The sequence below is a fragment of the Martes martes genome (genome assembly GCF_963455335.1).
Source record: "Martes martes genome assembly, chromosome: 9".
Lineage (NCBI taxonomy): Eukaryota > Metazoa > Chordata > Mammalia > Carnivora > Mustelidae > Martes > Martes martes.
In genome coordinates, this window is record NC_137896.1 from 110,124,023 (window position 1) to 110,140,347 (window position 16,325).

The 16,325-nt window shown below is 40.8% G+C and overlaps 1 protein-coding gene across 2 annotated transcripts in view; it reads left to right on the plus strand.

The window, feature by feature from the left end:
• FEZ2 (fasciculation and elongation protein zeta 2) overlaps positions 1-16,325 on the plus strand; it is a 41,471-nt gene that overhangs the window by 18,401 nt on the left and 6,745 nt on the right. The window contains exon 6 of one of the 2 annotated variants that reach the window (XM_080814141.1): positions 14,656-14,736. The exons of the other annotated variant lie outside the window; for it this stretch is intronic. Within the exon in view, the coding sequence (XP_080670267.1) occupies positions 14,656-14,736 (81 nt within the window). The remainder of the gene's footprint in view (positions 1-14,655; positions 14,737-16,325) is intronic. 2 annotated transcript variants of the gene reach the window in all.

Sequence of the window (16,325 nt, forward strand, 5' to 3'; positions counted from 1 at the left end):
TTGAAACTTCGCTATAAAGGAGATAGAATCCCAAAGGATTTGGATTTGTCCTATTTGAATTGTTGTTCTATCAAGGATTTTTTGTTGTTGTTGTTGCCAGTCTAATGTTTATGTTGTATAGAGTCACAGACCATTGGATTTCAGTGGCAGTTCACATGAGTATAAGAATAAGTCAAAGTATACCACTTATATTTTAATTTAGCAGTGGTTGGCACCTAGAAATATCAAAGTTGTAAAGACGTGAGTGTTTACTTGCCTGGCATCATACATCAGTATATGGATGAAATGGACATACTTCCTCCTTTAGGATCCTTAAAGTAATGTTTTCAAATTAAAAGTCACATGTAAGATTGTGTTTTCTAAGTCTAGGGTTGAGAAGATAGGAATCCGTAGTATCTTTTCTGTTTGCCATAATCACTGAGCTTTCAAGAGAGAGTTCTCATGTTTGGACTTAGCACCAGCAAAAATGAATAGTTGCTTCAATCTAACCTGAAGAAGTTTATTTTGAAAACTCTGTTGTAAAAAAAAAAATGTATATATATAATATATATATTGCCCTGTGCTTTGGGGGGGTAGGGAGGTAACTGCTTAAAGATGGGGATAGCCAGGCCTTGTGATACTCTTTCTTATATATATCTTTTTTTTCACAGATGCACTGCTCTGTATTTATGACTCACTTAGCTCATATTATGATAAATAGTCAAATCTATTCGGTTTCTCTTTTTACATGCAAAAATGCCCCACTAATAGTTTTTCATTTAAACTTCGTCATAGCTGACTTTAAGAGAAATGTATTTTCATCTAGATAGCTCTTATTAGATTGCTCTGAAGTTATTCTAATTTTTGCCAGCTCCTAGTTTAGAAGGATCTATTCTGACACAACTACTTGAATTTGGGGCTTTTGTTTAAAATAAACAAAACTAGCTTTTTTCTTCCCTTTTTAATTTGGAATTTTTAAATTTCGCATTTGCTAAGATGACTTAGACTGAGGATTGGCAAAGCAAACTACTGCCTGAGGGCCAAATTGGCCCTCTGCCTGTTTTATAAATAAAGTTTTATTGGAACATAGCCATGTCCATTCATTTCCAGATGGTCAATGGCTGCTTTGGTGTTACAAGGACAGAACTGAATAGTTGTGATAGACTGAGTGGACTCCAAACTAAAATATTAACTCTCTGGCCCCTTATAGGAAAAGTTTGCCAACCCCTGATTTAGACAAAATTTAATAAAATTAAAAACCAGAAGAAAAAAATATGCAAACTCCACTTAAAGTGAATTCGTATAAAAAGATCATGATATTTTGACTAAAATTTATTTTAAAATGTAGCCTTGTTTTATCTAAGAGTGTATTGAATTGTTCCTTTCTTCAGGGCCCCATTCAGCAGCCTGAGTTGTGGCTGTAGATGGTGATCTGTTGGCCAGTCCATCTCCAAGCCACTTGCCTAAGCCACTCTGCCTAACAATAGACCTTTGTGGTTTTTTTTTTTTTTTTAAAGATTTTATTTATTTATTTGAGAGAGAGAGAGAGAGCATGAGAAGGGGGAGGGTCAGAGGGAGAAGCAGACTCCCTGCCCAGCAGGGAGGCCGACGCAGGACTCGATCCCGGGACTTTAGGATCATGACCTGGGCTGAAGGCAGTTGCTTAACAAACTGAGCCACCCAGGTGCCCTGACCTTTGTGCTTTTTGTGTCAGATTCCCAGTAGCTAAGTGAAGATAGCTAGCAGGCAGACCAGTTGACTCTAGATTTGGGGCCAAATGAAAAACTTAAAAATGTTGGCAGCCTTCCGGGTACACTGTATTTATAGACAGTAATAAAAAGTAGTCTGAAGAAGGTAGAGGAGAAGTAGAAAAGGAGCTGATCCCCCTCCACCACTTTTTCTAAGTAGTGGTACTCAAGAGGATAAAGTCTGCCCTATATATGTGAGTGTAAATATCAACACATTTTCAACAGTAATTTGTTGGTTACATATGATAGCATTTCTCTGCAGGTTTCTTTTTCTCTTTTTTTTCCTTTAGTTGACACACAATGTTACATTGGTTTCAGGTGTGCGGCACAATGATTTGGCAAGTCTGTACATTATGCTGTGCTCATCGCAAGTGTAGCTGCATCTGTCACCATACAACGGTGTTACAATAATACAGACTGTATTCCCCATGCTGCCCCCTTCATCCTGTGACTTTTTCATTCCATAACTAGAAGCCTGTACCTCCCTTCCTCTGGCAACCACCAGCTTGTTCGCTGTGTTGATGGGTCTGTTTCTGGTGTTGGTTTGTTTATTTGTTCATTGATTTTTTAGATTCCACATGTAAGTGAAGTCCTGTGGTATTTGTGTGACTTATTCACTTAGCATGATACCCTTTAGGTCCATCCATGTTGATGCAAATGTTAAGAATTCATTGTTTTTTGTGGCTGAGTACTATTTCACTGCATCTTCTTTATCCATTTATCTTTTGATGGGTGTATTTTGACTATTGTAAATAATGCTGCAGAAAACATAAGGGGTGAATATACCTTTTCGAATTGGTGTTTTTGTTTTCCTTGGGTAAATATCCAGTAGTAGATCATATGGTATTTCTATTTTTCATTTTTTGAGGAGTCTCCATGTTGTTTTCCACAGTGGTTGCATCAATTTACATTCCCACTAACAGTGCATGAGGATTCCCTTTTCTCCACATCCTCACCAACACTTGTTACTTCTTGTTTTTTTTTTTTTTTTTTTTTTTTTAATATTAGTTGCTCTGACAAGTATGAGATGATACCTCATTGGGGTTTCAATTTGTTATTTCCCTGATGGTTAGTGATGTTGAACATCTTTTCATATTTCTGTTGGCCTCCTGTATGTCTTCTTTGGAAATATATTTATTCAGGTCCTCTGCCCATTTTTAATTGGATTATTTGTTTTATTGGTTAATTAGTTATTGGTTTTATTGGTTAATTGGTATTGAGTTGTATAAGTTATATATTTTGATACTGACCCCCTATCAGATATATCCTTTGCAAATATCTTCTCTGTGTGTAGTCCTGGTTGTTTGTTTTTGCTTTTGTTTCCCTGCCCAAGGCCACATATATAGAATATGTTGTTAAGGCTGATGTCCAAGAGATTACTGCCTTTGTTTTCTTTAAGGAGTTTTATGGTTTCAGGTCTCACATTTAGGTCTTTCTTTTTATTAAAGATTTTATTTATTTGAGAGAGAGAGAGAGTGATAGCATGAGCAGGGGCCGGGGAGAGGGAGAACAGACTCCCCATTGAGCAGGGAGCCCAATGCTGGGGCTGAGATTATGACCCGACCTGAAGGCTGATGCTTAACCAACTGAGCCACCCAGGCAGACCTCACAGTTAGGTCTTTAATCCATTTTGAATCTATTTTTGTATATGGTATCAGAAAGTGGTCTAGTTTCATTCTTTTGTATGTAGCTCTCCAGTTTTCCCAGCATCATTTATTGAAAAGACTGTCTCTTGCCCATTGTATATTCTTAATCTCTTTTGTTGTAGATTAATTCACCAGATAAGCTTAGGTTTATTTCTGGGCTTTCTGTTCTGTTCTGTTGTTCTGTGTGACCATTTTTATGCCAGTATCATACTATTTGATTATTACAGTTTTGTGGTATATCTTGAAGTCTGGGATTGTGATACCTCCAGCTTTGTTCTTTCTCAAGATTGCTTTGACCATTTGGATCTTTTGTGATTCTGTACAAATTTTAGGATTACTTGTTCTAGTTCTATGAAAAATGCTATTGGTATCTTGACAGGGATTGTGTTGAATCTGTAGATTGCTTTGGGTAGTGTGAACATTTTAGCAATATTTGTTCTTGCAGTCCATTAGCATGGTATATCTTTACATTTGTGTTGTCTTCAGTTTCTTTCGTCAGAGTTCTATGAAAGTTCTCAGAGTACAGGCCTTTCACCTCCTTGGTTAAGTTTATTCCTAGGTAATCTTTTTTTTTCTTTTTTCTTTTGGTACAACTATAAATTGCATTGTTTTCTTAATTTCTCTTTCTGCTACTTTGTTATTAGTGTATAGAAACACAACAGGTTTCTGTATATTAATTTTGTATTCTGCAAAGTTACTGCACTCATTTATTAGTTTTGGTATTCTGTAGAGACTGTCGGGTTTTCTATTATTAGTAACATGTCATCTGCAAATAGTGACAGTTTAACTTTTTTCTTATTTATGTGGATGCCTTTTATTTCTGATTGCTCTTGTGAGGATTTCTAGGGGAGAGGGAACTTGTCATGTTCCTAAAAGCTTTTCCTCATTGAGTGTTATGTTAGCTGTGGGTTTGTCATAAGGCCTTTATTATCTTGAGGTATATTCCTTCTAACCTCACTTTATTCAGAGTTTTTATCATGAACAGATGTTGAATTTTGTCAAATGTTTTTTCTTTTGAAATGATCATATGGTTTTTGTCTTTCATTTTGTTAATGTGATATATCACATTGATTGATTTGTAGATATTGAACCATCCTTGCATCCATGGAATAAATCCCACTTAATTGAGGTGTATTGTTGAATTTGGTTTGCTAATACTGTGTTGAGGGTTTTTGCAAATATGCTCATTAGGGATATTGCATGTAGTTTTTTTTTTTTTTTTTTGGTAATGTCTTTGGTTTTGTTTTGAGTAATAATGCTTGCCTCACAGAATGAATTTTGAAGCTTTCCTTCCTCTTCAGGTTGTTGGAATTGTTTGAAGAGAATAGGTATCAACTCTTAATATTTGGTACAATTTGCCTGTAAATTCATCTGGTCATGGACTTTTGTTTGTTTAGGGTTTTTGATTACAGATTCAGTTTGGTTCCTAGTAATCAGTCTGTTCAGATTTTATGTTTCTTCCTGATTCAGTTTTGGAAGATAGTCTGTTTCTAGGAATTTATCCATCTCGTCAAGGTTTTCCAATTTGTTGGCATATAATTTTTTATATGTCTCTTACAATGCTTCTTATTTTTCTTTATTGTAATGGGCATTTCTAAAAATTAGTGTTAGGGCCATAGAATGGAAGGTCATTATAGGGTAGAGAGAAACTTGGATGTGTAATTTTATTGTTTCAATAGTTCATACCTATGAATTATGAATTAGTTTAGATATAATGCAGGTTTATTTTATGAAAGATAGTATTGCCTAGAGAAATGTGTCACCACCAGTTTTTGTTTACCATTATCTACTATTTGTTTTCTACAGTTGTTTTTTGGTGACAGACTGGTAATAGTGAGGTTTCATGACCCAGCGGTTAAAAATTAGATCAGGAGTCTGTTCTTGACTCTTTATGCCTTGGAGAGGTGTGTTTATTGTTTGTTAATATAACACAAATTCACATAAAAGCCACAACATGCCAGCAAATTGTAGTCTTATTATATACTGAGAATATTCATAAGTATCAGGAAATAATTCATAAAATTACCAGGGTTGATTATTTTACTCTAATTTTAGTAGGTTTGAAATGTTTGCCAACACTTAATTACCACATTAATATTAAATTACATAAAAATTTACAAAGATCTTCAAATAAAAAAAAAATAGATTGACACTATTCCATTTTACTCCTAACCTTGAAAATCTTCATACCACATCTTTCTGTTCTGAGAGCAAATTCCAAAATAGTAGTTTAATATTCAAGACATACTCAAATATTTATCAGCTTTGGTATAACTCATATCTTCTAATTTACTTGGATCTGGTTTTTTTAATGCAGAAACTAGTTTTTGGTAGAATTTGCATTTGTAACTGCTTTATAATTCACAACAAAGGTATTTGATTTGAAGAAGTGTCAAAATAAGCAGATTCAAATTTTATATCTTAGGTAATACCTTATTTAAATATAATGCTTTGTAATTTTTTTTTAACATTTATTGCTTTCAGCTCTGTTTTTCTTGTGTTTGTGTTTCAATTATTTTAAGAATTTAGAAATTAAAACTATTGTTCTGTAAGTCAATATTTGAAAATTGTGTCATTCAAACTATTGCAAATGATATGATTTATAAGGAACCATAATTATGTTTGAATTTCAGTTTCTTTTGAACCTCTTGAGTATAAAGAATATTAATGGAGTCAGAGCATAAATTAGGATACGAGTCAGGAAATAGATGAAAAGCATTTCTTAATTGCTTTTCCTAACCTTTTTTCTGACACTGAGCTTTGAATTTGGGATTTTTAAAAGATTTCCTGATCCTTAGAGATCTGTGCCAGTGGGTGTCAGATAAGGCTAAGAGAAAAGTCTCGTAGCAGGAAAAGTCTGAATTTTTGAATTTTTCAGAAAAGTCTGGCCTCCTAGTTAGTTTTTCCTTTCCCTGTGTTGGATCCTGCTTTCTGTGAAATTAGTTAAGCTGGTGAATATGCTGTGCAGAGAATGATTTGATAAATTACATCTCTGTATCTGATTCTTGTTGCTTTTTGATTTACACGGTGTTTTCTAGCTCTTTTTCTTGTGCAGAAAGACCTTGAATAACCTTCAAGTGTTACTTGTTTTCAGTTCAAGATTTTTGGCTGAGTTGTGTATTTAGTCATAGACAGTAGTGTCTTGTCTTCATGTTGTCTAAAGCACCTTAGGCTAGAGAATATAGTCAGGAGTGTATTATTTTTCAGTTGCCATCTTATTTATATGAGGAGAACTAAAACTACTCATTACTTGTTCTGGAGAAAAGTAGAAAGATGTAGTTACTTCTTTTTGGGAGCTATGTCCCAAATGTTCTTCTAGCCTTTCTAGAGGAATGTTTTGAATAATTTTGGATATCTGTATTTGCTGAACTCTTTGCTAAGTGATTCCCATGGACTGCTTAATTTAATCCTCACAGCAACCCTATAGGTTTTATTAATATTCCTGCCATTTCATAAATGGGTAGACAAAAGCTCAGCAGAGGCTTCAGAGCACAGCACCTGTCCACACTGGCTCAAGCATGTAAGACAGAGGTGTGTGGAAGGGACCCTTGGCTCTGCCTTTCTCCTGGTCAGCCGTGCAGGCGTTTTGTCTGTGGGCCTGGAGATCTTGGCTCCTTTCCCTCTTTCCGATTTTTCTAATTTTTGTTTTTAATCTTCTGTATCTTGTTTATACTTTGTTCCTGGTTTTGTATGGGAAAAGATTCCAGAGAATGACTGATTTTGAAACTCAATACCTACTCACGCCAGGGAAGGAAGTGGTCATGAGGTAGCCGTGAGTATTCTCATTGTAAATCATGCGATTGGAGCCCAGGACTGAGTAAACTTCCCTCATCCTTACTGTTACTTGGCACTTTGTCAGCAGTGAGGGAAACGATAAAGTAAGTACTGTTGTGCTTAATCATTTTCCTGCTTATAAATGGGCTCATATCAAAAATTCCATTCTGAGAACGACATTTTTCAGAGCTGCTAACTCCTTTGTAAAGATATGGTGAGAAACAGATGGATAGATCACAAAATTTTAGATCCCCAGAATCTTCACTAGCTCTTCACTTTGCGTTTGAACATTTGGATCCTTCAAATTTAGAAATGGTAGATTAAATGGAGGCAGGATTAGGTTTTCTGACATATTTAATATTGCAGTTGTTTTATTTATTTATTTATTTATGTATTCATTCATTCATTCATTTGTTTATTTTTTAAGATTTTATTTATTTGACAGAGACACAACAAGAGAAGGAACACAAGCAGGGGGAGTGGGAGAAGGAGAAGCAGGCTTCCCGCCAAGAGCAGGGAGCCCGATGCGGGGCTCGATCTCCGGACCGGGGCTCATGACCTGAGCAGAAAGCAGCTGCTTCACGACTGAGCCATCCAGGTGCCCCGCAGTTGTTTATTTTAATTAAGCTAAATTAAAGTTAGAAATCCTTAATATCCTTTATTTCATTGCGCATTCCTAACTGCGAGATTTCTGAAAGTGCTTTGACGTGCCTGTGGTACTTTTACCGTGAGAAATGTTCAACAAAGAAATGCTTCTCTCCTTCTCTTCTTCCTTCCCCTGCCCTCTCAGTAAAATTGAAGCATAGACAAAACCTTGCCTATGGCCCAGTTTAGTACCCTAAGCACCTAATCACACCACGTCCGCTCTCAAGATTATAAATGTAGTGTTTCTAAATGAGGTGAAGTTTACTAAAAAGTAAATTTAATCTGTCTCTGAGGTTTTATCTTTTTAAAGTTCATTTTGCCTTCCAAAAGGGTATATTGTTTTCTGGAATTTATAGGGCAGTTGTGAAACTATCTATTGTGTGCTCTCTGGAGCTCTTTTCCTTGTCCTCTGGCCTGGTCTTTCCATTCCGTGATCCTTCTAGTTCATCGATCTTCTGCTGGCTACTTTTTTGTTATCCTAGGGGTTCTGTATTTCTTAGTCACTCCATTGTTTTACAAACCTTGTCAGCAAGGTTATTTATCTTACTTTATTAATCTCACACTGACTTCCTAGACCAGGTTCTTCAGTAGACTTTTTCAGAACTCCGTCGTTGACTTCTTTGACAAATAACTTTGTATCTTGTCATGTCATCTTTCTTCTGTTTGCCTTCAGATTATTTTTGCTTTTAAGCTCTTTAAAAAAAAAATTCTCTCCTGCAAGAAGTCAAGAGAAAAAATTTGTCTCTTCATGATATGGTTACCCTAGGCTGTAAGACTCTTGGGCTCTGGTCTTAGAGATGTTCAACTGTGGCTTAGCAGACATTTATAAATGCCATTGGAGGGGCGCCTGGGTGGCTCAGTGGGTTAAAGCCTCTGCCTTCGGCTCAGGTCATGATTCCAGGGTCCTGGGATCGAGCCCCGCATCGGGCTCTCTGCTCGGCAGGGAGCCTGCTTCCCCCTCTCTCTCTGCCTACTTGTGATCTCTGTCTGTGAAATAAATAAATAAAATCTTAAAAAAAAAAAAGCCATTGGAGTAGATAACTCTGAATGTGTCATTTGGCCGTGCAGTTTTGTCCTTCTAGAGCACTTACATTCTAACCTTAAGTGACCTCGCAGTCCCATACTCTTGAGTATGTGTGTGTTTTGATTTGCCTTCTTAAAGAAACCATGGATCATCTTGGTTGAGATAATTCATAGACTGACACGATTTATAAATAAGACACCTTTACAAATGATAATATTTAATCACCTATTTCACTGGTGTGGAAACAGGTATCTCTGGGTTTAGTGACTGCTCTCCAGGCAGACATCAGTGGCAAGCCTGGGAGAAACCTCTGAGCCCTGCTTTCTAGTTCAGTATTTTTCTATCCCAGTTGACTCTTAGAAAATTTTCTGATTGCAAATACTTCTGACTAAGGTGTGGTTCCTAGTTCCATCCTTAAATCTGAAAGTATTTCCCTGGTATGGGTAATAATTGGTACTTAAGCCAGTGACTGTCCATCAGATGCCTCCTGCGTGCTGAGGGTGGGTTGTGCTTTGCTGGCACACAAAAGAAGTATCTGACATTATTTCTGCCCTTAATGATGGTGAGAACTTAACTGAATTTATTAAAAATTAACCCAAACTGGGGCACCTGGGTGGCTCAATTGGTTAAGTGTCCTACTTTTGATTTTGGCTTACGTCATGATCTCAGGGTCGCAAGGTTGAGCCCCTTGTCATGCTCTGTGCTGGGCATGGAGTCTGCTTGAGATTCTCTCTCCCTCTTATTTGCTCCCCAGCCCTGCCTCAGCGCTCTCTCCTTAAAAAAAAAAAAAAAAAAAACCCCAAAAAACCCAAACTTTTTTTCTTTCTCTGCTGTTTTTCTTTAGATATTGTGCCTCACCCCCACTTTAAAAAAAGTCTGGATTATCTTTTCTCTTACTACTATGAGACAGGCATATACTGATCTCCAATTAAGTGTCAGGCACAAGTAGTAAGGATGCAGAGTAAATCCCAGCGTGTGGGGGCATGCTATGTGTGCGCGGGGCACCCTGCTGACAAACCGTGCAGTGTGCTTTTTGCAGTGATTCTCAGCCAGACTAATATGCCTCCCTGTACGATTTTAGGCAATGTCCAAGCACACTTGTCCTTGTCACAAGCAGATGAGGTGAGGGGCAGTGCTACCAGCATTCTGAGTAGAGGCCAATGATGCTGTTCAACACGCCGCCCTGCACAGGACTGCCCCCACGACAAAGGACTGCTGCCTGACTCCACACGTCAGCACTGTCAAGGCTGAGAGACCGAGGTGTACGGTGATAAGTGCTGTATTCAAAGCAGCTGCCATGCTCTTGGTGTGTTCTGTGCCTGGCCCCGTCTCGTGATGGAGGTGTGGATAAATTACTCTTACCCCTGCTTTGGTTCAGGGGTCTGGGATAGGCTGAGTTGAATCTGGAGGACAAGAAGAAGAAGGGACAGGCATACCGGGCAGAGGGCGTGGTGGCGGCAACCCTCTGGAGGTGACAGGCACATCTGGGGCCCCGTAGGTGGCTCACCAAGCCTAGAAGTTGAGAGAGAAGGCTGAAGGCGGGAGAGAGTCACTCAGAAGAGGGTGTGGAGATAGCAGAGTAGAAGGCGGAAGGAAACCAAAAAGAGGTTTTAAGTGGATCATTCCCTGTTCAGATTTGTCTTTTGGGAGGATAACTTCAGAATTTCAAGGAGAGCTCATTGGAAGGGGGAATTAGGAAGGCTGGTGCACTTACTCGGGTAAGCAACGGGCCACACAATTACAACAGGGCTGGGAAAATGGTTGACTTTCAGAGATAGGAAGGAGGAGGAACATACTGGTTGGGCAGCAGGGAAGAGAGGGTGAAGGGTTGGTCACTGATTCCTGACTTGGGCAAATGTAGGTGGAACCCATGTGTCCCCTCCCCACACGGAGATACACAGGTCTTGTTAACAGCAACTGCATCAAGCCTCAGGCCCAGCATCTCTGGGGGGATACCTGCCGTTCCCCTCTGCTCCCGAACAGCCCCTGTGATGCCAAGGTCCAGCCTGCCCTGTTAGCACCTCCGCCCACGCGGACGGAGCCGCAGTGAAAGCTGCTGATGGGAAGGAGGGGAGAACGAGCTACTCAGGAGCTGCTGTTCCCGTCCCGCTCCGGGAGACCAGCCGGGCCCCCGCGCACCGGCCGTGGAATGAACGCCAGGGCTGGTCCCGTTCGGCCGCTTTGGGTCTTGTTCTCTGAGAGGCTCTCCCGTCCACTGTCCTTTGTAGCTCATCGGGGAGGGTATTGACTTCACGCTGCAGCTCAGACTTCACCTCCTCCGAGAGCTTTGCTTTGACGTCTGGAATGAAAGAGCTGGCCTGTTGTTTAATTGCGGAGTTGTAGCTCTGGGCTGCGCGCACCCTCTTAGCGCCCTCGCGGGGTTACTGGTTCTGCCCCCGAGGCTCTTCGGGCTCTTCTGTGGGCATGTCACCAGGTCACCAGGGGAGGGGGCGCTCCCTCCGAGTGCTGATGCCTGTAGCATCTGGCTGCTGGTTTTCGAACAAATGGATACAGGAGCGAGAGAGGTCCAGAATGCTGAAGAGGAATAGGACTTAAAACAAACAAACAAATCCCGTTATTTCTGGTGGCAGAAAGGAAGATGAGTTCAGGTCTGGATGTTGGCAGTCTCAGCAGGATTCAGGTGCAGATGGCCAAGAGGCCACTGAATACCCAAGTGACACTCAGGAGGGTCGATCGTTGCAGTAAAGCTGGCTGACGTGTCCGGAGCCCTCCCCTAGTGCCGGGCTCGGTTCTCAGCCCGTTCCTTCTCTTGGCAAAGGGAGCTGTACATTCGTGACAGCAGACGGGAAAGACGGCGGCGTGGGACTGTCCAGAGAGCGTGCCTGAGAAAAACAGGGGGGACAGAACCCGGAGGACACTGGTATATGAGAGCTGAGCCCAGAAAGGGGCACCTCTCAGAAGGGGCAGCCAGAGGGGCAAGGGGAAGCTCAGGGCTCTGGAGGGACCTGGGTAGGAGTCCAGGGGAGGGGGCACCAGGGGAGAGCTTACCAGGGGCCTCAAGAGGGATCTGAGAAGTGTCCCAGGGCCTCAGCGTCAGAGGCCTGGGAAGCCCTGGGAAGAGCTGTTTGAAGAAACCCCCGGGGAAAGGAAGTTGGTGGAGGGCTGGAGAATTTCATGTTGGCCCTGAGTAAGAGCGGGCAGGAGGAAACGCAGCAGGGGGAGGACAGGGTTGTGATTCCCACCTGGGGGTGGGATTGATGGCAGCCAGAGCCCGGGTGGAGGGATGTTCTCCAACATCTCTCTCAGCCGGTTTTGTTGTATCTCCTGTGAACCTTTAAATGTCACCGTGCGCTCCTTTCCCCGGCAGGACGGGAGGCAGTCCTGTGTTACCGGCGGCAGCATTGCTTCCTGCTCAGGCCGCCGCGGGGACTGTCGGGCGCCCGCTCTGGCCTCAGCTGCCCTCACTAGGGAGAGTTCCTTTACTCCTTTGCGGGATCAGCTGTTAGTTTCCTGCTTTTCCAGGTTGCCGTGGCTTCAGGTGGCTGCGTCTCCCCTTGCTTCCCCCCAGCCTGGTCACTCGGAGGTCACCAGGCTGCCGGCAGTGGCGGCGCGAGCGGAGCCCACAGCTGCACGTTTAATAAGGAAACCTCAGTTTCAGCTGGAACCTCGGAGCTTCCAAATGTGCATCTTTTTATTTATACTCTTGCAGTGACAGACATTAGGTTTCCAACTGGGGAGGTACAGCCAGTGTTTCTAGAATGTGCTGTTCAAATGTAAAGTATACCCCAGTCTCCTGATGCATGGAAGCTAAAAGGCTTCACCTTGTTTGATGGTTCCCGAGTCTATGTCTAGCTTTAACATGCCTCGGGATAATGGAGTCAGGGTATGTAGAGAATGAGGTATTTTTTCTTTGTTGCTTTTGAGAGAAAATACATTTGATAGAATTTAAAAAATGGCTGTAGCTTCTGGAGCCGAAGTAGTTCATCTCTTGATAATCTGCTTAAAAATGTGAGCAAATTATATGATAGCATATGAAAAAGCTACAAAATACAAAAATCTACGAAAGAGTTATGTGTAGGTTTTCTTTTAAAACTAGCCTACGTCGTCAAAGGGAATATAGTTATGCTGTCAGCAAAGTGAAGCATGTTCAATCAAGGGGACGGGACCAGACATTTCATTCTTGCCAGAACAAAATGGCCTGCAGTGTGCGAAGGAGTCTGTGGGGAGAGACCATTTGGGAGGAGAGGCATGGATGTGTATGTTCTCCAAAGATGGTAACATTTGGTACTCAGATTTTTGATAATAGCATTGAGTACTTGACTGATAAAGAGGCATTTAGTTCCTTCATGACTGAACTTCTTGGTGTTTCTTAGCTTTTGGTTGTTAGGACTTATTTTTACTCTTAAAATTCACTGAAGACCCCAAAGAGCTTTTGTTTATTACATAAGTCATATTGATGGATAATTATATTAGATGAAATTTTTAAAAGATTACCAATCATTTAAAAATACCAATAAGAAATTAATTAATGTTTATACAAATAGCATGTTTTTATGAAAAATAACTCTATTTTAAAAAATTTAGTGAGAAACAATGGCATTCCTGTGCATTCTTGTTAATCTTGTTAATACCTGGCTTAATTCAAGAGAGCTAGAGCCTTAAATCTGCTTCTGCATTCAGCCTGTCATTTTGGAATATTTCACCATAAGTCATGAAAGAATGAAAGTGAAAAAAGCAAATCATGCCTTATTATACCTGAGAAAATAATTTTGAGCTCATGGACCCTAAGAGTGTTTCAGGGACGTCCTGGGGGTGTTCCTGGGCCACACTTTGAGAACCACTTGGCTAAACCATACGTTCTTGAAAGCAGAGACCGTTACCTTGGTTTCCTCTTCTGCTCCTGGGGGCCTGGTAAATATTTGTTATATTGACTCCTCAAATGTGTTCACTGATTCAACTTTCCTCTGTAAAAATCCAGAGAGGGGGCCCACTGGGTGAATTGGGACTAAACTCCCTTTCCAGGATGCCTTCCTTCTTAATTAGTCACACTGTAAGAGTCCATCTCAGGCCTCTGACTCAACAGCCAGAGAGGTGCCACTGGACTCTTTTCCTGCGTCTGATGACATTGCAGACTGGTCACAAATCAAGATAAGTAGTTGAGGGAAAAAATATTCCCTTTATAGTACAGTGAGTTCTAGGAAGTCTCAGAGTTTGGTGGGGGAAAGAAGTGAGAATCGTTTCCTAGAAACAGAGTGGGAAAGCCTCTGCGGAAGTGAGAGGGGCCTGCTGGCACATGGGGTCCACTCTGCTCTCCAGGAAGCATATGTGCTCTTGCAGTTCACGCTTTCTGCACCAAGGCGGTGGCAGGTGGCCCGAAGAGCGGGTGGGAAGCCGTCCTCAGCTCTCCAAGTAACAGCATCCTCGTTTGCCAAACGCTACGTTCATGTTTCTCCCAACTTGTGGTAGAAATATGCCAACTTAGGCTGAAAATATGCATACTGTTAGTATTAAGTTTTCAGACTTTTGATAAAATGTAGGTAAACAATATCAAAAGGTAGCTTAAAACTTATGCAGTAAATTTTGCCGAAGACAAAGATGGTGTACAACTTAGGCTATTTACGTTGGAGCAAATTTAATTATCTGTCTGGTGAGGACAGTCTTCAGGAATCTAGTGGCATGAAAGCCATTGTTTGACTTGTAAGGAAATGCAAGCAGGAACTGAAAACAGCATGATTTTGGTCTGCTTTATCTGAATGAGTAGTGGCGTTTTCTAACTGCTTGACTCTTGGGCACGTAAGTCACCGTGGTGCGATCTTACTAACAGTCTTTGAACTTCTTTCCCTGTCCTTGTCTTCCGGCCGCGCGTTGCTGCCTTTAGCGCTTCAGCGTGGAAGGGATCTCCACTGTCATTCAGAATGGCCTCCGCCACACCTTTGGAAATTCAGGTGGAGAGAAACAGGTGCTGGCTTAGCCTTATTTTCCTCATTCTCTGCTTTATTGTTTCCTGTGTAAGCGAAGGTCCTGAAAGCTGGCAGTTTTACTAATGTACTAAGACTGTTGCTTAAAAAGAGAGAAGTGAAAGTTCACCATTTTTACAGTCTTGATAAAGCATACAGTTACCTTTAACATGTTTCAGAGCTCCATTTTCCACTACCTTTAAACAAATTGCATTGACATCATGAGTTGCATGTATAGAATACATAACCAAACTAGAATATGCCACGCTAATTCCAAAAGTTTGAGAAACAAGATGTCATTTTATGGGGGGAGGAAAGCTAATGTTGGTGTCTTTTTGATAAGAGTCCTAGGTCAAACATGTCAGTAAGAGTATATATATATCTTCTCTCCTTTTAAATGAAATTCCAGTGTTTTTAAGGTGTATCATGTAGTGAGCCAACTCACTGTCTGCCAAGTGAGGCATGCGACCTGATTTACACAAATTTATACATGGATAGAAGTACGCAGTCAAATGTGTAGCAGTTTGCTTTATATTAACATTTTTGTATAATGATTTAAGGAGGATCGTGAACACAGGAAACCCAACCATATTAGTAAGTGTGCTTAAAATTACTTTTCACAATTTGAAATTTTCACTTCAAAAAGAAAATTTTCAGTGTAGCTCTTAAGTGTGAGAAAATGTGCAGAATGTAGCTTTTGACAGTTTATCGAAAGAAAACATTTGAGTGTAGGGTTTTTACTAAAAGATAGTTTCTGTATTGCCCAAGAAGGGCAATAATATTAAATAATCCTTCACACTGACATTTCCAGCTCTATTAAGGGATGGTCTAAAATTTACTTATTTTTTTTTTATCCTGGCACCTCTACCTCTCTCAGATGCACAGGATGGCATAGTAGCTTCCAGACTGACCCACACATGCCAGTGGGACAGGAAGCCCGAGAGCGTAGCCGGGTAGTGCACTGGTGGGCGTGTGGCTTCCCAATGCTCTCAGAGGCCAGCTTGCCTGACACACACTCTATTCGCGAAACCCTCGGGGGGCTTGTTTCCAGCTTCTGGTGTATTCTTCACAGAGAAACATTCAGTGCTACCATTGGGTATCACCTTGGAGAAGTCTACACCAAAAGATGGTGGGAATTTTTTCTTAAACATCGAATAATTCACTTTTCCTACTTTTCCTCAAAAACTGTTTTACCTTGTCTTTTGATTACGAGGTCACCCACGGATGAAAGCACTCACGGAGGATTAGGAATAGAGCGGAGATTTAGAGCAAGGACTGAGTAATGGGTGGGTCTCAAAAGATTCTGAGTAAGACAACAGTAGATCTCCAGATAAGCACATGCAAACCACACCGAACTATATAGTTTTTGGTGGAGTGGTCAGAATAGGAACATCTGGACAATAATTTTTAGATTCTGCTTTCATGGGACATATTTATAGGCCATAACTCTGATAGTTGTGAGCCTTTACAGTAGCGAACGAGGCCATTTGTCTCGGTATCAGACGTGAATTTTTATTATTCACTAGGCCGTCCTCTCCTTTCACTTTTCTCTTTTCCTTGAATGCCTTTAAATATCCTAAATAATTTAAAA